At 40.5% G+C, this 24,366-nt stretch overlaps 1 protein-coding gene across 1 annotated transcript in view; it reads right to left on the reverse strand.

Moving 5' to 3' along the window:
- Positions 1-3,346: 3,346 nt before the first annotated feature.
- LOC124031591 (tight junction protein ZO-1-like) overlaps positions 3,347-24,366 on the reverse strand; it is a 268,215-nt gene continuing 247,195 nt past the window's right edge. Inside the window, 3 exon segments of the mRNA XM_046343022.1 lie at positions 3,347-4,781; positions 5,969-6,073; positions 9,750-9,967. Of these exon segments, the coding sequence (XP_046198978.1) occupies positions 4,687-4,781; positions 5,969-6,073; positions 9,750-9,967 (418 nt within the window). The 3' untranslated portion in view covers positions 3,347-4,686.

A 24,366-nucleotide genomic window follows, 5' to 3' on the forward strand; every position in this document is an offset into this window, starting at 1 on the left:
CTCATGCTGAAATACTCCATACTGGACATTGTTATTGTCTATTGATTTTCTCATTGCTCCTGATTGCCTGAGTGACAGACAAAAGAGTTGCCTTCGTCAATCTGAATGACTGTTGTGCCATTTGAGTAGAGAGCACCTTCACCTGAATGACGGGAGTAGCTATGACAGCTGTTTAAACAGAAACACAGTTTCACAGTTTTAATGTAATCTATTGTAAACACACTATACTTTTATAATAGACTATATGTAACGGATGTGAAACGGCTAGCTTAGTTAGCGCTGGTGCGCGCTAAATAGCGTTTCAATCGGTGACGTCACTTGCTCTGAGACCTTGAAGTAGTGGTTCCCCTTGCTCTGCAAGAGCTGCTGCTTTTGTGGAGCGATGGGTAACGATGCTTCGAGTGGTGACTGTTGTTGATGTGTGCAGAGGATCCATGGTTCGCGCCCGGGTATGGGCGAGGGGACGGTCTAAAGTTATACTGTTACACATACTGTCATATGGGTGAAATGAAATTTATTTTGTGTGCAATTGCCATCTCTGCTTTGCTTTCCACCATGACTAAATAAAATGTACTTCTTATAGACATAACTCTTTCTTTCTTTTACAGTTAAAAGAAACATCAAAATCAAAATAGAGTGTTATTGGTCACATACTGTACACATGGTTAGCAGATGTTAATGTGAGTGTTGCGAAATGCTTGTGTTCCGACCTTGCAGCAATATCTAACAAGTAATATTTTAACAATTTAACAAAGACAATTGAATTGTTGTGGTAGTCTGAAGGCAAATCATCTTCATTATCACAGTGGCACCTCCCATTAACTGTTGTGGTAGTCTGAAGGCAAATCAACTTCATTATCACAGTGGCACCTCCCATTAACTGTTGTGGTAGTCTGAAGGCAAATCAACTTCATTATCACAGTGGCACCTCCCATTAACTGTTGTGGTAGTCTGAAGGCAAATCAACTTCATTATCACAGTGGCACCTCCCATTAACTGTTGTGGTAGTCTGAAGGCAAATCAACTTCATTATCACAGTGGCACCTCCCATTAACTGTTGTGGTAGTCTGAAGGCAAATCAACTTCATTATCACAGTGGCAATTAACTGTTGTGGTAGTCTGAAGGCAAATCAACTTCATTATCACAGTGGCACCTCCCATTAACTGTTGTGGTAGTCTGAAGGCAAATCAACTTCATTATCACAGTGGCACCTCCCATTAACTGTTGTGGTAGTCTGAAGGCAAATCAACTTCATTATCACAGTGGCACCTCCCATTAACTGTTGTGGTAGTCTGAAGGCAAATCAACTTCATTATCACAGTGGCACCTCCTCCCAGTGTCACTCAGACCTTCTGGACGAAAGGTTTCCCAGTTAACTCTGGGAGGATTCCAGCCTTAAAGAAGTGCTCAGCAATCAGCACATTCCTCTCAAAGAATTCAGCATCTCTCTCTGTTCTTTCAACATCAATAGTGCTGGTTGATGAATATAGATCTGCCTTCATCATTGCTAAGTTCTAATGAGAACAGGTCATCATGCTCTGATACTGAATCCGAGCCAACATTTCCGTGCAGTGGCTGCAGAGTTGAATTTGTTTTGGCTTATCCGGGAGGCTGATTGTTTTGACATTGCTCTGGGATGGCTTTGAGTGGTCCGTTTTGCTATGAACAAATCCTAAGTGAGACGCCGCAATCCTCCCAGCTCAGTCGTAGAACCACAATTTGCTTGAGGACTATTTCTCTTGTTGCCTCTTCAACATTCTTGGCCTGTTCTTATATCACTGATATTTTAATGGTGTCACAGTGGGCTTTTAACTCCTAACACGGAATCTAAACCGGCTGCGCGCGTGCAACCACACCGGGCGCCCTGTTGGAAGACGAGAGTCACCCAGGAAGTATAGCGCTTCCTGCTGGCCTTCTGTGAAGATGGCACAATCTGTTTTAAACCTCTCTGGGACAGAAAATGAATGGTATTTGATTGGTGATATTCATACAACATAGCTAAAACGGAACGATCCTAAAACGTTTAACTTGTATCCATTTATTATCTATTGTAACATCGTCGTTCAGAGTTGCACTGATGATGGTTTAACCCTCCTGCTGTGTTGCGGTTGAATTGGGCCGATTTACAAGTTTCTCTCTAAAACATGTAGTTAATTTAATCTGATTGTCGTAAGGTTGCGTGACTTTTAGATCCACACAGGGCATCTGAACACACAACATACATTTGGATGATTTTCATTACATTTTGGGTGTTTTATTCAACTTTTGTTCACCTGTGATGTTCCCTTGACCAGTGATTAGAAATGAATGGGTGAGACTGCAATTAGTGTCTACAATTGATCAGATGGACACACTTCCTCTCCCAGACCCCCACATTCATGTCTACATTTACATTTAAGTCATTTAGCAGACGCTCTCATCCAGAGCGACTTACAAATGGGTGCATTCAACTTATGACATCCAGTGGAACAGTCACTTTACAATAGTGCATCTAAATCTTAAAGGGGGGTGAGAGGGATTACTTATCCTATCCTAGGTATTCCTTAAAGAGGTGGGGTTTCAGGTGTCTCCGGAAGGTGGTGATTGACTCCGCTGTCCTGGCGTTGTGAGGGAGTTTGTTCCACCATTGGGGGCCAGAGCAGCGAACAGTTTTGACTGGGCTGAGCGGGAGCTGTACTTCCTCAGTGGTAGGGAGGCGAGCAGGCCAGAGGTGGATGAACGCAGTGCCCTTGTTTGGGTGTAGGGCCTGATCAGAGCCTGGAGGTACTGAGGTGCCGTTCCCCTCACAGCTCCGTAGGCAAGCACTATGACAGTGTGTGCCTGGGAGTAAATCCTCTATCTAATAACCCTTTTCCAAAAAAATACATTTCAATAGAACTGAGCTTCCAGTATCACAAATGGAGAGGGGTCGCTCCTTTAAAACAGCTCCCCTCAAGTACAGAGCTTTTAAAATGTATTTAAACCGAGCACTTTTTCTATTTTTGTAAATAATAATAACATTTGACTGTTAAAAATGCCTTTAAATACTAGTGTGTGTGTGTGTGTGTGTGTGTGTGTGTGTGTGTGTGTGTGTGTGTGTGTGTGTGTGTGTGTGTGTGTGTGTGTGTGTGTATGTGTGTGTGTATGTGTGTGTACGTGTGTGTATGTGTGTGTGTGTGTATGTGTGTGTGTGTGTGTGTGTGTGTGTATGTGTGTGTGTGTGTGTGTGTGTGTGTACGTGTGTGTGTGTGTGTGTGTGTGTGTGTTGGTAGAAAAGTTGTATTGTATTACAGCTTAGATCAGCTCTAAGGCTCAGGGTAGGTATAACCAGAATACAAAAATAACCAAATGAAATCACTCTTTTTTTAATATTTTTTATCTTCTTTTTTTTTTAATAAACAATTATTTTTTTTAACCTCTTTTTATACAAAATGACAAAGATGTACAAAAGTGAATTTAAAGCGAACCAAGGCCATATGCTAGCATTATATACAGCCACAATTTAAACGTTCTAGTGTTCTCCATTTGTAGTATTTCCTCTGAAACGTCAATATGCATAGCAGGAAAAGAAAGCCTCTTCATCAGCCTCATATTATAGTTAATCCAAGTTCACTGATATAACGGGTTCAAAATGCAGTGAAATTACATTTCTTTTGTTCCAATCCCCCCCCCATAATATTTTTAATCACTAAAACGTAAAGATCTGATGTTTTCATTTGAGTTAAGATGCAGATAAGGCATCTGTAAGATGGGACTTTTAATGTGTTTGAACTTAGTAGTAGCAGGCTTCCGGACCTGAGTCGAAGCACATGCATAGATCTCTAGACACCTGCAGGAGTTTGTCAAATCAAGTCAGTGACATTTTATTGATCTAAAACATTCAGTAGTTCTTCTAAACCAATCAAAAGGGGGCATCCCAATGCCAATACATTAACTTCAGTCTTCAGTATTACCTTCAAAACGGTGTTGTGTTTTAAACGATGCCTACAGTACCAAGGTTCCCTCATAACCCTTGAGTGAGGCTGCATTTCCAAAGTCCTCAGATATCCTTAAGAGCGAAACGCATGACCACAAACAACCTCACAAACAAAAAAAGCTTTTGCATATACCAACTTTTCTGTTTGTGAGTGCATACAGTAAAGTTGTAAAATTTCCGTTGCAATATTCAATTAATTAAAAAATTATCCTCATCTTCGATTTTTTTTTAATGTTCCTGTCTTGCAACCTGCTAAAAATGTTGAAAAAAATCTTAATTAGATTATTATTCAGTCTGTGGCACTGGTCATGCATTCCAACAACAGTTCCATTTTTATTATATATTTTCGTTTTTAACAGTTTTAGATTTTTTGCAAGCCTTTAGTTAAAGCACCAAAAAAAAAAAGGTGGGTGGGAAAAGGAGAGCACAGCGCTGGGATAGGATGCTGTGTTGAGACTCCTCCCACTTCACTGGGACTCCTCCTACTTTTTCCAGGGGCGGGCACTATAAACAACTTTAATGTTCAATATTCAAGTTCAAGAACATAAGAATATATTCAAGAATAAAAGTTTGTACTTCATCAAGTCAAGCAGTGCTGCCTCCTGCTGCCTGGGAGGGAGACAACAGGGCAAAGGGGTCACAACAGCAGGAGAGTGGGGGTAACGTTTCAGTCTGTGGCTGCCCCCTGATCTAACACATTCAGTAACAGGCCAGCTGTCTCCCTCTATGTTCAGAAGTGATCGATGAGCACAGACACACAGTTGGCTCCCACCAGGTAGTTGGGGTCTCCTGGAAGAGACTTGTTCTGCCATGTCTTGGGGTCACCTGGAGGATTTAGAGAAACAAGAACAGTTATCGGTCGGTCGGGTTAGTCATTTGTCTTTCTTAGTGTGTGGTTCTCTAAATTGGTTTTGAAGGCCCAGTGTTATGTTAAGAGTGCCGTAACAGGCCGCAAATAACAGCATATGCCGATGATGATTGTGTGTAAAATCATCAGTCACAGTATGTTGTTTGTGAGAAATATATATTTAGATGCTGTACATAAAACCACATATAGCTTAATACTTCTACTGACTTAAAATATTTTTTTGTCATTTTTTTTCTCAACTGTAGAACTGTGTACATATTCAGCTTCTGACCAAATTTAAAGCCTTAAAAATGGATTAGCAGTATATGTTTAGTGAAAAAAAAAAAAAAGATCTATCTCACTTTGTAGCTACTGTCAGAAATGACGAAGTAGGTGAATATTGACTGTTACAAAACCCCATGAAGAAAATGTGATGTTGTGACAAACACATGGAATGACTGGAGCGTTGGAACCAGGAGATGATTTAAAAGATTGATGATGATGATGATGATGAACCAGATCTCTCCTTGGCAGGGGTCAATTCCATCTCAATTTATACAAGTCAGGAAGTGATTTTATACATTTAAAAAAAGAAAAAAGAAGATGGAAACATTTTAAAAATTCATTCTGTGTATTGAGAAATCAATTCATTTAAAAAAATATATATATATATTATTGACTTGGAATTTCCATTTACTTGACTGGAACTGACCCCAACGCTGCTCCTTAGTGACACCCTATCAAGTGCACCCTCTATCCAACTCTATGGTGACCCCTCCTCAATCACACAAGGCTCCGACCCATCCCCCAACCAATCACAACAAGCCACCACCTGAAGCCCTGACCCAACCAATCACACAAGCCACCACCTGAAGCCCTGACCCAACCAATCACAACAAGCCACCTGAAGCCCTGACCCAACCAATCACAACAAGCCACCTGAAGCCCTGACCCAACCAAACACACAAGCCACCTGAAGCTCTGACCCAACCAATCACAACAAGCCACCTGAAGCCCTGACCCAACCAATCACAACAAGCCACCTGAAGCCCTGACCCAACCAATCACAACAAGCCACCTGAAGCCCTGACCCAACCCCCAAAAGGACAGAGCTAGAGGACAGCACCTGAAGAGGAGTCGGAGGATTTTAGAGCAAAAGACCAACCATCTGGGGTCATAGACGCACAGTGAGGTAGACGCAGCTCCACCGGCTTCAGGAACTGAAGACCGTGAGGCCCACACATCACCAGAGGGCTGAGCAGGGTCTCTCCTGGATGGAATAGACAGAGACAAGACTGACATATTTATATTCTGCTCTATATTTATATTCTGCTCTATATTTATATTCTGCTCTATATTTATATTCTGCTCTATATTTATATTCTGCTCTATATTTATATTCTACTCTATATTTATATTCTACATATTTATATTCTGCTCTATATTTATATTCTACTCTATATTTATATTCTGCTCTATATTTATATTCTGCTCTATATTTATATTCTGCTCTATATTTATATTCTGCTCTATATTTATATTCTGCTCTATATTTATATTCTGCTCTTTATTTATATTCTGCTCTTTATTTATATTCTGCTCTTTATTTATATTCTGCTCTATATTTATATTCTGCTCTATATTTATATTCTGCTCTATATTTATATTCTGCTCTATATTTATATTCTGCTCTATATTTATATTCTGCTCTATATTTATATTCTGCTCTATATTTATATTCTCCTCTATATTTATATTCTCCTCTATATTTATATTCTCCTCTATATTTATATTCTCTATAGTTATATTCTCTATAGTTATATTCTCTATATTTATATTCTGCTCTATATTTATATTCTGCTCTATATTTATATTCTGCTCTATATATATTTATATTCTCTATATTTATATTCTCTATATTTATATTCTCTATATTTATATTCTCTATATTTATTTTCTCTATATTTATTTTCTCTATATTTATATTCTGCTCTATATTTATATTCTGCTCTATATTTATATTCTGCTCTATATTTATATTCTGCTCTATATTTATATTACATTTACATTTACATTTATATTCTGCTCTTATCCAGAGCGACTTTATATTCACCTTATGACATCTGGATATTTGCTCTATATTTATATTCTGCTCTATATTTATATTCTGCTCTATATTTATATTCTGCTCTATATTTATATTCTGCTCTATATTTATATTCTCTATATTTATATTCTATATATTTATATTCTATATATTTATATTCTGCTCTATATTTATATTCTATATATTTATATTCTGCTCTATATTTATATTCTGCTCTATATTTATATTCTGCTCTATATTTATATATTTATATTCTGCTCTATATTTATATTCTGCTCTATATTTATATTCTATATATTTATATTCTCTATATTTATATTCTCTATATTTATATTCTGCTCTATATTTATATTCTATATATTTATATTCTGCTCTATATTTATATTCTGCTCTATATTTATATTCTATATATTTATATTCTGCTCTATATTTATATTCTCTATATTTATATTCTGCACTATATTTATATTCTGCACTATATTTATATTCTGCTCTATATCTATATTCTGCTCTATATCTATATTCTGCTCTATATTTATATTCTGCTCTATATTTATATTCTGCTCTATATTTATATTCTGCTCTATATTTATATTCTGCTCTATATTTATATTCTGCTCTATATTTATATTCTGCTCTATATTTATATTCTGCTCTATATTTATATTCTGCACTATATTTATATTCTGCACTATATTTATATTCTGCTCTATATTTATATTCTGCTCTATATTTATATTCTCTATATATATATTCTCTATATTTATATTCTGCTCTATATTTATATTCTGCTCTATATTTATATTCTGCTCTATATTTATATTCTCCTCTATATTTATATTCTCTATATTTATATTCTGCTCTATATTTATATTCTGCTCTATATTTATATTCTGCTCTATATTTATATTCTGCTCTATATTTATATTCTATATATTTATATTCTATATATTTATATTCTCTATATTTATATTCTCTATATTTATATTCTGCTCTATATTTATATTCTGCTCTATATTTATATTCTATATATTTATATTCTGCTCTATATTTATATTCTATATATTTATGTTCTCTATATTTATATTCTATATATTTATATTCTCTATATTTATATTCTGCTCTATATTTATATTCTGCTCTATATTTATATTTTCTATATTCTATATATTTATATTCTGCTCTATATTTATATTCTGCTCTATATTTATATTCTGCTCTATATTTATATTCTGCTCTATATTTATATTCTGCTCTATATTTATATTCTATATATTTATATTCTGCTCTATATTTATATTCTATATATTTATATTCTGCTCTATATTTATATTCTGCTCTATATTTATATTCTGCTCTATATTTATATTCTGCTCTATATTTATATTCTGCTCTATATTTATATTCTGCACTATATTTATATTCTGCACTATATTTATATTCTGCTCTATATTTATATTCTGCTCTATATTTATATTCTGCTCTATATTTATATTCTGCTCTATATTTATATTCTGCTCTATATTTATATTCTGCTCTATATTTATATTCTGCTCTATATTTATATTCTGCTCTATATTTATATTCTGCTCTATATTTATATTCTGCTCTATATTTATATTCTGCTCTATATTTATATTCTGCTCTATATTTATATTCTGCTCTATATTTATATTCTGCTCTATATTTATATTCTGCTCTATATTTATATTCTGCTCTATATTTATATTCTATATATTTATATTCTATATTTATATTCTGCTCTATATTTATATTCTGCTCTATATTTATATTCTGCTCTATATTTATATTCTGCTCTATATTTATATTCTGCTCTATATTTATATTCTATATTTATATTCTGCTCTATATTTATATTCTGCTCTATATTTATATTCTGCTCTATATTTATATTCTATATATTTATATTCTCTATATTTATATTCTCTATATTTATATTCTGCACTATATTTATATTCTATACTATATTTATATTCTGCTCTATATTTATATTCTCTATATTTATATTCTCTATATTTATATTCTCTATATTTATATTCTCTATAGTTATATTCTCTATAGTTATATTCTCTATAGTTATATTCTCTATAGTTATATTCTCTATAGTTATATTCTGCTCTATATTTATATTCTCTATATTTATATTCTGCTCTATATTTATATTCTGCTCTATATTTATATTCTATATTTATATTCTGCTCTATATTTATATTCTGCTCTATATTTATATTCTGCTCTATATTTATATTCTGCTCTATATTTATATTCTCTATATTTATATTCTCTATATTTATATTCTCTATATTTATATTCTGCACTATATTTATATTCTATACTATATTTATATTCTATATATTTATATTCTGCTCTATATTTATATTCTCTATATTTATATTCTCTATATTTATATTCTCTATATTTATATTCTCTATAGTTATATTCTCTATAGTTATATTCTCTATAGTTATATTCTCTATAGTTATATTCTGCTCTATATTTATATTCTCTATATTTATATTCTCTATATTTATATTCTCTATATTTATATTCTCTATATTTATATTCTCTATATTTATATTCTCTATATTTATATTCTCTATATTTATATTCTATATATTTATATTCTGCTCTGAATATTTTAAGATGTTGACAAACGGGGCAGAAACAGATGGAAGTCAGAGGTGAACCAGAAGATCAAAACGTTTATTTTTTTCCCAGGGTTCTCAGTTGGCAGCACTACAACTAGATGAAACAAAAGAGTGAGATATACTATCCACTGGGCACAATGACTAAGAAAACATGTAAGCATTAGAAATACCTTTCTCCTTGTCCAGGGGGGGCAGGATGCTGTTGTCACGGCAAACCTTGAAATAGATCTCCTGTTCTATGCTGTCAGGGATGGCTCCCTGGGGGATGATGATGCTGACTCCCGTCTCGATGGAGCTCAGCACCCCACCGTTACAGTTGAAGATCCCACGGGCCGTGGCCACCACTGTGTGACCTTCGTCCTCCTCGTCATCCTCCAGAGCACTGGGGCTAGAGAGGAAGGAGAGTTAGTGACTGTTAGCTAAACCATCCTGTATAGACCACTGGGGCGAGAGAGGAAGGAGAGTTAGTGACTGTTAGTTACTAGACCATCCTGTATAGACCACTGGGGCTAGAGAGGAAGGAGAGTTAGTGACTGTTAGCTAGACCATCCTGTATAGACCACTGGGGCTAGAGAGGAAGGAGAGTTAGTGACTGTTAGTTACTAGACCATCCTGTATAGACTACTGGGGCTAGAGAGGAAGGAGAGTTAGTGACTGTTAGCTAGACCATCCTGTATAGACCACTGGGGCTAGAGAGGAAGGAGAGTTAGTGACTGTTAGTTACTAGACCATCCTGTATAGACCACTGGGGCGAGAGAGGAAGGAGAGTTAGTGACTGTTAGCTACTAGACCATCCTGTATAGACCACCTGGCATCCTTTCACTCCCTCCTCTCTACATTTTCCTCCTCTGTCTCTGCTGCTAAAGCCACTTTCTACCACGCTAAATTCCAAGCATCTGCCTCTAACCCTAGGAAGCTCTTTGCCACCTTCTCCTCCCTCCTGAATCCTCCGCCCCCTCCCCCCCCTCCTCCCTCTCTGCAGATGACTTCGTCAACCATTTTGAAAAGAAGGTCGACGACATCCGATCCTCGTTTGCTAAGTCAAACGACACCGCTGGTTCTGCTCACACTGCCCTACCCTGTGCTCTGACCTCTTTCTCCCCTCTCTCTCCAGATGAAATCTCGCGTCTTGTGACGGCCGGCCGCCCAACAACCTGCCCGCTTGACCCTATCCCCTCCTCTCTTCTCCAGACCATTTCCGGAGACCTTCTCCCTTACCTCACCTCGCTCATCAACTCATCCCTGACCGCTGGCTACGTCCCTTCCGTCTTCAAGAGAGCGAGAGTTGCACCCCTTCTGAAAAAACCTACACTCGATCCCTCCGATGTCAACAATTACAGACCAGTATCCCTTCTTTCTTTTCTCTCCAAAACTCTTGAACGTGCCGTCCTTGGCCAGCTCTCCCGCTATCTCTCTCTGAATGACCTTCTTGATCCAAATCAGTCAGGTTTCAAGACTAGTCATTCAACTGAGACTGCTCTCCTCTGTATCACGGAGGCGCTCCGCACTGCTAAAGCTAACTCTCTCTCCTCTGCTCTCATCCTTCTAGATCTATCGGCTGCCTTCGATACTGTGAACCATCAGATCCTCCTCTCCACCCTCTCCGAGTTGGGCATCTCCGGCGCGGCCCACGCTTGGATTGCGTCCTACCTGACAGGTCGCTCCTACCAGGTGGCGTGGCGAGAATCTGTCTCCTCACCACGCGCTCTCACCACTGGTGTCCCCCAGGGCTCTGTTCTTGGCCCTCTCCTATTCTCGCTATACACCAAGTCACTTGGCTCTGTCATAACCTCACATGGTCTCTCTTATCATTGCTATGCAGACGACACACAATTAATCTTCTCCTTTCCCCTTCTGATGACCAGGTGGCGAATCGCATCTCTGCATGTCTGGCAGACATATCAGTGTGGATGACGGATCACCACCTCAAGCTGAACCTCGGCAAGACGGAGCTGCTCTTCCTCCCGGGGAAGGACTGCCCGTCCATGATCTCGCCATCACGGTTGACAACTCCATTGTGTCCTCCTCCCAGAGCGCCAAGAACCTTGGCGTGATCCTGGACAACACCCTGTCGTTCTCAACTAACATCAAGGCGGTGGCCCGTTCCTGTAGGTTTATGCTCTACAACATCCGCAGAGTACGACCCTGCCTCACACAGGAAGCGGCGCAGGTCCTAATCCAGGCACTTGTCATCTCCCGTCTGGATTACTGCAACTCGCTGTTGGCTGGGCTCCCTGCCTGTGCCATTAAACCCCTTCAACTCATCCAGAACGCCGCAGCCCGTCTGGTGTTCAACCTTCCCAAGTTCTCTCACGTCACCCCGCTCCTCCGTTCTCTCCACTGGCTTCCAGTTGAAGCTCGCATCCGCTACAAGACCATGGTGCTTGCCTACGGAGCTGTGAGGGGAACGGCACCTCAGTACCTCCAGGCTCTGATCAGGCCCTACACCCAAACAAGGGCACTGCGTTCATCCACCTCTGGCCTGCTCGCCTCCCTACCACTGAGGAAGTACAGCTCCCGCTCAGCCCAGTCAAAACTGTTCGCTGCCCTGGCCCCCCAATGGTGGAACAAACTCCCTCACGACGCCAGGACAGCGGAGTCAATCACCACCTTCCGGAGACACCTGAAACCCCACCTCTTTAAGGAATACCTAGGATAGGATAAGTAATCCCTCTCACCCCACCCCCCCTAAGTTTTAGATGCACTATTGTTAAGTGACTGTCCCACTGGATGTCATAAGGTGAATGCACCAATTTGGAAGTCGCTCTGGATAAGAGCGTCTGCTAAATGACTTAAATGTTAAATGTAAATGTAGAGAGGAAGGAGAGTTAGTGACTGTTAGCTAGACCATCCTGTATAGACCACTGGGGCTAGAGAGGAAGGAGAGTTAGTGACTGTTAGCTAAACCATCCTGTATAGACCACTGGGGCTAGAGAGGAAGGAGAGTTAGTGACTGTTAGCTAGACCATCCTGTATAGACCACTGGGGCTAGAGAGGAAGGAGAGTTAGTGACTGTTAGTTACTAGACCATCCTGTATAGACCACTGGGGCTAGAGAGGAAGGAGAGTTAGTGACTGTTAGTTACTAGACCATCCTGTATAGACCACTGGGGCTAGAGAGGAAGGAGAGTTAGTGACTGTTAGTTACTAGACCATCCTGTATAGACCACTGGGGCTAGAGAGGAAGGAGAGTTAGTGACTGTTAGCTAGACCATCCTGTATAGACCACTGGGGCTAGAGAGGAAGGAGAGTTAGTGACTGTTAGCTAGACCATCCTGTATAGACCACTGGGGCTAGAGAGGAAGGAGAGTTAGTGACTGTTAGTTACTAGACCATCCTGTATAGACCACTGGGGCTAGAGAGGAAGGAGAGTTAGTGACTGTTAGCTAGACCATCCTGTATAGACCACTGGGGCTAGAGAGGAAGGAGAGTTAGTGACTGTTAGTTACTAGACCATCCTGTAAAGACCACTGGGGCTAGAGAGGAAGGAGAGTTAGTGACTGTTAGCTAGACCATCCTGTATAGACCACTGGGGCTAGAGAGGAAGGAGAGTTAGTGACTGTTAGCTAGACCATCCTGTATAGACCACTGGGGCTAGAGAGGAAGGAGAGTTAGTGACTGTTAGTTACTAGACCATCCTGTATAGACCACTGGGGCTAGAGAGGAAGGAGAGTTAGTGACTGTTAGCTAGACCATCCTGTATAGACCACTGGGGCTAGAGAGGAAGGAGAGTTAGTGACTGTTAGTTACTAGACCATCCTGTAAAGACCACTGGGGCTAGAGAGGAAGGAGAGTTAGTGACTGTTAGTTACTAGACCATCCTGTATAGACCACTGGGGCTAGAGAGGAAGGAGAGTTAGTGACTGTTAGCTAGACCATCCTGTATAGACCACTGGGGCTAGAGAGGAAGGAGAGTTAGTGACTGTTAGTTGCTAGACCATCCTGTATAGACTAGAGGTTCCCAAACTTTCTCACTCAGGCCCCCGTTCCAGCATTGGGGAATTCCCTGCCCGCCACATCTATGTAGAGCGTATGCTTCCTGTACATCTATGGGCACAAGCACTGTTCATTACACTAACTGTTCACACCCCTCTTGTTGGCAGAGAGAACATGTTGCAGGTTTAAAGCTTAGTTCCTGCAATTCTACACATTTTGTCATGGGGTGCAGAGACAGTTTTTCAGGGGGGGGGGGGGGGTGAGATGAGAGGGAGGAGAGGTACTCTATAGTCATGCTCTACCAACGTAGCCACGCTCTACCAACGTAGCCACGCTCTACCAACGTAGCCACGCTCTACCAACGTAGCCACGCTCTACCAACGTAGCCACGCTCTACCAACGTAGCCACGCTCTACCAACGTAGCCATGCAGGATCAGTTAATGAGTCTGTAATTATGGCCGTTGCCTGTATATGATGCAGTTTATGCCGTGTGGACAGAATTAAATAGAACATGTGTATTGTATCTCTACGGCTTGAGTCCATGTCATGAGATTAGTGTGTGTAGTCAGCCATAGATTTATATTTTAACCTTTATTTAACTAGGCAAGTCAGTTAAGAACAAATTCTTATTTTCAATGACGGCCTAGGAACACTGGGTTAACTGCTTGTTCAGGGGCAGAACGACAGATTTGTACCTTGTCAGCTCAGGGGTTTGAACTTGCAACCTTCCAGGTTACTAGTCCAACGCTCTAACCACTAGGCTACCCTGCCGCTAACCACTACTACTACCTGACCAGATTATTACCTCATCCCCCTTATCTAACAGGGTCTACTACTACCAGACCAGATTATTACCTCATCCCCTTATCTAACAGGGTCTACTACTACCAGATTATTACCTCATCCCCTTATCTATCCCTACCAGACCAGATTATCTAACAGGGTCTACTACTACCAGACCAGATTATTACCTCATCCCCTTATCTAACAGGGTCTACTACTACCAGACCAGACCAGATTATTACCTCATCCCCTTATCTAACAGGGTCTACTACTACCAGATTATTACCTCATCCCCTTATCTAACAGGGTCTACTACTACCAGATTATTACCTCATCCCCTTATCTAACAGGGTCTACTACCAGACCAGATTATTACCTCATCCCCTTATCTAACAGGGTCTACTACTACCAGATTATTACCTCATCCCCTTATCTAACAGGGTCTACTACTACCAGATTATTACCTCATCCCCTTATCTAACAGGGTCTACTACCAGACCAGATTATTACCTCATCCCCTTTATCTAACAGGGTCTACTACTACCAGACCAGATTATTACCTCATCCCCTTATCTAACAGGGTCTACTACTACCAGATTATTACCTCATCCCCTTATCTAACAGGGTCTACTACTACCAGATTATTACCTCATCCCCTTATCTAACAGGGTCTACTACTTATTACCATCCCCTTATCTAACAGGGTCTACTACCAGACCAGATTATTACCTCATCCCCTTATCTAACAGGGTCTACTACCAGACCAGATTATTACTACTATCTAACAGGCTCTACTACCAGACCAGATTATTACCTCATCCCCTTATCTAACAGGGTCTTACTACTACCAGACCAGATTATTACCTCATCCCTAACAGGGTATCTAACAGGGTCTACTACTACCAGACCAGATTATTACCTCATCCCCTTATCTAACAGGGTCTACTACTACCAGACCAGATTATTACCTCATCCCCTTATCTAACAGGGTCTACTACTACCTGACCAGATTATTACCTCATCCCCTTATCTAACAGGGTCTACTACTACCAGACCAGATTATTACCTCATCCCCTTATCTAACAGGGTCTACTACTACCAGACCAGATTATTACCTCATCCCCTTATCGAACAGGGTCTACTACTACCAGATTATTACCTCATCCCCTTATCTAACAGGGTCTACTACTACCAGATTATTGCCTCATCCCCTTATCTAACAGGGTCTACTACTACCAGACCAGATTATTACCTCATCCCCCTTATCTAACAGGGTCTACTACTACCAGATTATTACCTCATCCCCTTATCTAACAGGGTCTACTACTACCAGACCAGATTATTACCTCATCCCCCTTATCTAACAGGGTCTACTACTACCAGATTATTACCTCATCCCCCTTATCTAACAGGGTCTACTACTACCAGATTATTACCTCATCCCCCTTATCTAACAGGGTCTACTACTACCAGATTATTACCTCATCCCCTTATCTAACAGGGTCTACTACTACCAGATTATTACCTCATCCCCTTATCTAACAGGGTCTACTACTACCAGACCAGATTATTACCTCATCCCCTTATCTAACAGGGTCTACTACTACCAGACCAGATTATTACCTCATCCCCCTTATCTAACAGGGTCTACTACTACCAGACCAGATTATTACCTCATCCCCCTTATCTAACAGGGTCTACTACTACCAGATTATTACCTCATCCCCCTTATCTAACAGGGTCTACTACTACCAGATTATTACCTCATCCCCTTATCTAACAGGGTCTACTACTACCAGACCAGATTATTACCTCATCCCCTTATCTAACAGGCTACTACTACCAGACCAGATTATTACCTCATCCCCTTATCTAACAGGGTCTACTACTACCAGACCAGATTATTACCTCATCCCCTTATCTAACAGGGTCTACTACTACCAGATTATTACCTCATCCCCTTATCTAACAGGGTCTACTACTACCAGATTATTACCTCATCCCCTTATCTAACAGGGTCTACTACTACCAGACCAGATTATTACCTCATCCTCCTTATCTAACAGGGTCTACTACTACCAGATTATTACCTCATCCCCTTTATCTAACAGGGTCTACTACTACCAGACCAGATTATTACCTCATCCCCTTATCTAACAGGGTCTACTACTACCAGACCAGATTATTACCTCATCCCCTTATCTAACAGGGTCTACTACTACCAGACCAGATTATTACCTCATCCCCTTATCTAACAGGGTCTACTACTACCAGATTATTACCTCATCCCCTTATCTAACAGGGTCTACTACTACCAGACCAGATTATTACCTCATCCCCCTTATCTAACAGGGTCTACTACTACCAGACCAGATTATTACCTCATCCCCTTATCTAACAGGGTCTACTACTACCAGATTATTACCTCATCCCCCTTATCTAACAGGGTCTACTACTACCAGATTATTACCTCATCCCCTTATCTAACAGGGTCTACTACTACCAGACCAGATTATTACCTCATCCCCTTATCTAACAGGGTCTACTACTACCAGACCAGATTATTACCTCATCCCCTTATCTAACAGGGTCTACTACTACCAGATTATTACCTCATCCCCTTATCTAACAGGGTCTACTACTACCAGACCAGATTATTACCTCATCCCCTTATCTAACAGGGTCTACTACTACCAGACCAGATTATTACCTCATCCCCTTATCTAACAGGCTCTACTACCAGACCAGATTATTACCTCATCCCCTTATCTAACAGGGTCTACTACTACCAGACCAGATTATTACCTCATTCCCCTTATCTAACAGGGTCTACTACTACCAGATTATTACCTCATCCCCTTATCTAACAGGGTCTACTACTACCAGATTATTACCTCATCCCCTTATCTAACAGGGTCTACTACTACCAGACCAGATTATTACCTCATCCTCCTTATCTAACAGGGTCTACTACTACCAGATTATTACCTCATCCCCTTTATCTAACAGGGTCTACTACTACCAGACCAGATTATTACCTCATCCCCTTATCTAACAGGGTCTACTACTACCAGACCAGATTATTACCTCATCCCCTTATCTAACAGGGTCTACTACTACCAGACCAGATTATTACCTCATCCCCTTATCTAACAGGGTCTACTACTACCAGATTATTACCTCATCCCCCTTATCTAACAGGGTCTACTACTACCAGACCAGATTATTACCTCATCCCCTTATCTAACAGGGTCTACTACTACCAGACCAGATTATTACCTCATCCCCCTTATCTAACAGGGTCTACTACTACCAGATTATTACCTCATCCCCCTTATCTAACAGGGTCTACTACTACCAGATTATTACCTCATCCCCCTTATCTAACAGGGTCTACTACTACCAGACCAGATTATTACCTCATCCCCTTATCTAACAGGGTCTACTACTACCAGACCAGATTATTACCTCATCCCCTTATCTAACAGGGTCTACTACTACCAGATTATTACCTCATCCCCTTATCTAACAGGGTCTACTACTACCAGACCAGATTATTACCTCATCCCCTTATCTAACAGGGTCTACTACTACCAGATTATTACCTCATCCCCTTATCTAACAGGGTCTACTACCAGACCAGATTATTACCTCATCCCCTTATCTAACAGGGTCTACTACTACCAGACCAGATTATTACCTCATCCCCTTATCTAACAGGGTCTACTACTACCAGACCAGATTATTACCTCATCCCCTTATCTAACAGGGTCTACTACTACCAGACCAGATTATTACCTCATCCCCCTTATCTAACAGGGTCTACTACCTGACCAGATTATTACCTCATCCCCCTTATCTAACAGGGTCTACTACTACCAGATTATTACCTCATCCCCCTTATCTAACAGGGTCTACTACTACCAGATTATTACCTCATCCCCTTATCTAACAGGGTCTACTACTACCAGATTATTACCTCATCCCCTTATCTAACAGGGTCTACTACTACCAGATTATTACCTCATCCCCTTATCTAACAGGGTCTACTACTACCAGACCAGATTATTACCTCATCCCCTTATCTAACAGGGTCTACTACTACCAGATTATTACCTCATCCCCTTATCTAACAGGGTCTACTACTACCAGACCAGATTATTACCTCATCCCCTTATCTAACAGGGTCTACTACTACCAGACCAGATTATTACCTCATCCCCTTATCTAACAGGGTCTACTACTACCAGACCAGATTATTACCTCATCCCCTTATCTAACAGGGTCTACTACTACCAGACCAGATTATTACCTCATCCCCTTATCTAACAGAGTCTACTACTACCAGACCAGATTATTACCTCATCCCCTTATCTAACAGGGTCTACTACTACCAGATTATTACCTCATCCCCTTATCTAACAGGGTCTACTACTACCAGACCAGATTATTACATCATCCCCTTATCTAACAGGGTCTACTACTACCAGATTATTACCTCATCCCCTTATCTAACAGGGTCTACTACTACCAGATTATTACCTCATCCCCTTATCTAACAGGGTCTACTACTACCAGATTATTACCTCATCCCCTTATCTAACAGGGTCTACTACTACCAGACCAGATTATTACCTCATCCTCCTTATCTAACAGGGTCTACTACTACCATATTATTACCTCATCCCCTTTATCTAACAGGGTCTACTACTACCAGACCAGATTATTACCTCATCCCCTTATCTAACAGGGTCTACTACTACCAGACCAGATTATTACCTCATCCCCCTTATCTAACAGGGTCTACTACTACCAGACCAGATTATTACCTCATCCCCCTTATCTAACAGGGTCTACTACCTGACCAGATTATTACCTCATCCCCTTATCTAACAGAGTCTACTACTACCAGATTATTACCTCATCCCCTTATCTAACAGGGTCTACCTCTACCAGATTATTACCTCATCCCCCTTATCTAACAGGGTCTACTACTACCAGACCAGATTATTACCTCATCCCCTTATCTAACAGGGTCTACTACTACCAGACCAGATTATTACCTCATCCCCTTATCTAACAGGGTCTACTACTACCAGATTATTACCTCATCCCCTTATCTAACAGGGTCTACTACTACCAGACCAGATTATTACATCATCCCCCTTATCTAACAGGGTCTACTACTACCAGATTATTACCTCATCCCCTTATCTAACAGGGTCTACTACTACCAGATTATTACCTCATCCCCTTATCTAACAGGGTCTACTACTACCAGACCAGATTATTACCTCATCCCCCTTATCTAACAGGGTCTACTACTACCAGATTATTACCTCATCCCCTTATCTAACAGGGTCTACTACCTGACCAGATTATTACCTCATCCCCCTTATCTAACAGGGTCTACTACTACCAGATTATTACCTCATCCCCTTTATCTAACAGGGTCTACTACCAGACCAGATTATTACCTCATCCCCTTATCTAACAGGGTCTACTACCAGACCAGATTATTACCTCATCCCCTTTATCTAACAGGCTCTACTACTACCAGACCAGATTATTACCTCATCCCCTTATCTAACAGGGTCTACTACTACCAGATTATTACCTCATCCCCTTATCTAACAGGGTCTACTACTACCAGATTATTACCTCATCCCCTTTATCTAACAGGGTCTACTACCAGACCAGATTATTACCTCATCCCCTTATCTAACAGGCTCTACTACCAGACCAGATTATTACCTCATCCCCTTATCTAACAGGGTCTACTACTACCAGATTATTACCTCATCCCCTTATCTAACAGGGTCTACTACTACCAGATTATTACCTCATCCCCCTTATCTAACAGGGTCTACTACTACCAGACCAGATTATTACCTCATCCCCTTATCTAACAGGGTCTACTACTACCAGACCAGATTATTACCTCATCCCCTTATCTAACAGGGTCTACTACTACCAGACCAGATTATTACCTCATCCCCTTATCTAACAGGGTCTACTACTACCTGACCAGATTATTACCTCATCCCCCTTATCTAACAGGGTCTACTACTACCAGACCAGATTATTACCTCATCCCCCTTATCTAACAGGGTCTACTACTACCAGACCAGATTATTACCTCATCCCCCTTATCGAACAGGGTCTACTACTACCAGATTATTACCTCATCCCCCTTATCTAACAGGGTCTACTACTACCAGATTATTGCCTCATCCCCCTTATCTAACAGGGTCTACTACTACCAGACCAGATTATTACCTCATCCCCCTTATCTAACAGGGTCTACTACTACCAGATTATTACCTCATCCCCCTTATCTAACAGGGTCTACTACTACCAGACCAGATTATTACCTCATCCCCCTTATCTAACAGGGTCTACTACTACCAGATTATTACCTCATCCCCCTTATCTAACAGGGTCTACTACTACCAGATTATTACCTCATCCCCCTTATCTAACAGGGTCTACTACTACCAGATTATTACCTCATCCCCTTATCTAACAGGGTCTACTACTACCAGATTATTACCTCATCCCCCTTATCTAACAGGGTCTACTACTACCAGACCAGATTATTACCTCATCCCCTTATCTAACAGGGTCTACTACTACCAGACCAGATTATTACCTCATCCCCCTTATCTAACAGGGTCTACTACTACCAGACCAGATTATTACCTCATCCCCCTTATCTAACAGGGTCTACTACTACCAGATTATTACCTCATCCCCCTTATCTAACAGGGTCTACTACTACCAGATTATTACCTCATCCCCTTATCTAACAGGGTCTACTACTACCAGACCAGATTATTACCTCATCCCCCTTATCTAACAGGCTCTACTACCAGACCAGATTATTACCTCATCCCCTTATCTAACAGGGTCTACTACTACCAGACCAGATTATTACCTCATTCCCCTTATCTAACAGGGTCTACTACTACCAGATTATTACCTCATCCCCTTATCTAACAGGGTCTACTACTACCAGATTATTACCTCATCCCCTTATCTAACAGGGTCTACTACTACCAGACCAGATTATTACCTCATCCTCCTTATCTAACAGGGTCTACTACTACCAGATTATTACCTCATCCCCTTTATCTAACAGGGTCTACTACTACCAGACCAGATTATTACCTCATCCCCCTTATCTAACAGGGTCTACTACTACCAGACCAGATTATTACCTCATCCCCCTTATCTAACAGGGTCTACTACTACCAGACCAGATTATTACCTCATCCCCTTATCTAACAGGGTCTACTACTACCAGATTATTACCTCATCCCCCTTATCTAACAGGGTCTACTACTACCAGACCAGATTATTACCTCATCCCCCTTATCTAACAGGGTCTACTACTACCAGACCAGATTATTACCTCATCCCCCTTATCTAACAGGGTCTACTACTACCAGATTATTACCTCATCCCCCTTATCTAACAGGGTCTACTACTACCAGATTATTACCTCATCCCCCTTATCTAACAGGGTCTACTACTACCAGACCAGATTATTACCTCATCCCCTTATCTAACAGGGTCTACTACTACCAGACCAGATTATTACCTCATCCCCTTATCTAACAGGGTCTACTACTACCAGATTATTACCTCATCCCCTTATCTAACAGGGTCTACTACTACCAGACCAGATTATTACCTCATCCCCTTATCTAACAGGGTCTACTACTACCAGACCAGATTATTACCTCATCCCCCTTATCTAACAGGCTCTACTACCAGACCAGATTATTACCTCATCCCCTTATCTAACAGGGTCTACTACTACCAGACCAGATTATTACCTCATTCCCCTTATCTAACAGGGTCTACTACTACCAGATTATTACCTCATCCCCTTATCTAACAGGGTCTACTACTACCAGATTATTACCTCATCCCCTTATCTAACAGGGTCTACTACTACCAGACCAGATTATTACCTCATCCTCCTTATCTAACAGGGTCTACTACTACCAGATTATTACCTCATCCCCTTTATCTAACAGGGTCTACTACTACCAGACCAGATTATTACCTCATCCCCCTTATCTAACAGGGTCTACTACTACCAGACCAGATTATTACCTCATCCCCCTTATCTAACAGGGTCTACTACTACCAGACCAGATTATTACCTCATCCCCTTATCTAACAGGGTCTACTACTACCAGATTATTACCTCATCCCCCTTATCTAACAGGGTCTACTACTACCAGACCAGATTATTACCTCATCCCCTTATCTAACAGGGTCTACTACTACCAGACCAGATTATTACCTCATCCCCTTATCTAACAGGGTCTACTACTACCAGATTATTACCTCATCCCCTTATCTAACAGGGTCTACTACTACCAGATTATTACCTCATCCCCTTATCTAACAGGGTCTACTACTACCAGACCAGATTATTACCTCATCCCCTTATCTAACAGGGTCTACTACTACCAGACCAGATTATTACCTCATCCCCTTATCTAACAGGGTCTACTACTACCAGATTATTACCTCATCCCCTTATCTAACAGGGTCTACTACTACCAGACCAGATTATTACCTCATCCCCTTATCTAACAGGGTCTACTACTACCAGATTATTACCTCATCCCCTTATCTAACAGGGTCTACTACCAGACCAGATTATTACCTCATCCCCTTATCTAACAGGGTCTACTACTACCAGACCAGATTATTACCTCATCCCCTTATCTAACAGGGTCTACTACTACCAGACCAGATTATTACCTCATCCCCTTATCTAACAGGGTCTACTACTACCAGACCAGATTATTACCTCATCCCCCTTATCTAACAGGGTCTACTACCTGACCAGATTATTACCTCATCCCCCTTATCTAACAGGGTCTACTACTACCAGATTATTACCTCATCCCCCTTATCTAACAGGGTCTACTACTACCAGATTATTACCTCATCCCCCTTATCTAACAGGGTCTACTACTACCAGATTATTACCTCATCCCCTTATCTAACAGGGTCTACTACTACCAGATTATTACCTCATCCCCTTATCTAACAGGGTCTACTACTACCAGACCAGATTATTACCTCATCCCCTTATCTAACAGGGTCTACTACTACCAGATTATTACCTCATCCCCTTATCTAACAGGGTCTACTACTACCAGACCAGATTATTACCTCATCCCCTTATCTAACAGGGTCTACTACTACCAGACCAGATTATTACCTCATCCCCTTATCTAACAGGGTCTACTACTACCAGACCAGATTATTACCTCATCCCCTTATCTAACAGGGTCTACTACTACCAGACCAGATTATTACCTCATCCCCTTATCTAACAGAGTCTACTACTACCAGACCAGATTATTACCTCATCCCCTTATCTAACAGGGTCTACTACTACCAGATTATTACCTCATCCCCTTATCTAACAGGGTCTACTACTACCAGACCAGATTATTACATCATCCCCCTTATCTAACAGGGTCTACTACTACCAGATTATTACCTCATCCCCTTATCTAACAGGGTCTACTACTACCAGATTATTACCTCATCCCCTTATCTAACAGGGTCTACTACTACCAGATTATTACCTCATCCCCTTATCTAACAGGGTCTACTACTACCAGACCAGATTATTACCTCATCCTCCTTATCTAACAGGGTCTACTACTACCATATTATTACCTCATCCCCTTTATCTAACAGGGTCTACTACTACCAGACCAGATTATTACCTCATCCCCCTTATCTAACAGGGTCTACTACTACCAGACCAGATTATTACCTCATCCCCCTTATCTAACAGGGTCTACTACTACCAGACCAGATTATTACCTCATCCCCCTTATCTAACAGGGTCTACTACCTGACCAGATTATTACCTCATCCCCCTTATCTAACAGAGTCTACTACTACCAGATTATTACCTCATCCCCCTTATCTAACAGGGTCTACCTCTACCAGATTATTACCTCATCCCCCTTATCTAACAGGGTCTACTACTACCAGACCAGATTATTACCTCATCCCCTTATC

The sequence above is a fragment of the Oncorhynchus gorbuscha genome, linkage group LG01, assembly GCF_021184085.1.
Source record: "Oncorhynchus gorbuscha isolate QuinsamMale2020 ecotype Even-year linkage group LG01, OgorEven_v1.0, whole genome shotgun sequence".
NCBI classification, from domain to species: domain Eukaryota; kingdom Metazoa; phylum Chordata; class Actinopteri; order Salmoniformes; family Salmonidae; genus Oncorhynchus; species Oncorhynchus gorbuscha.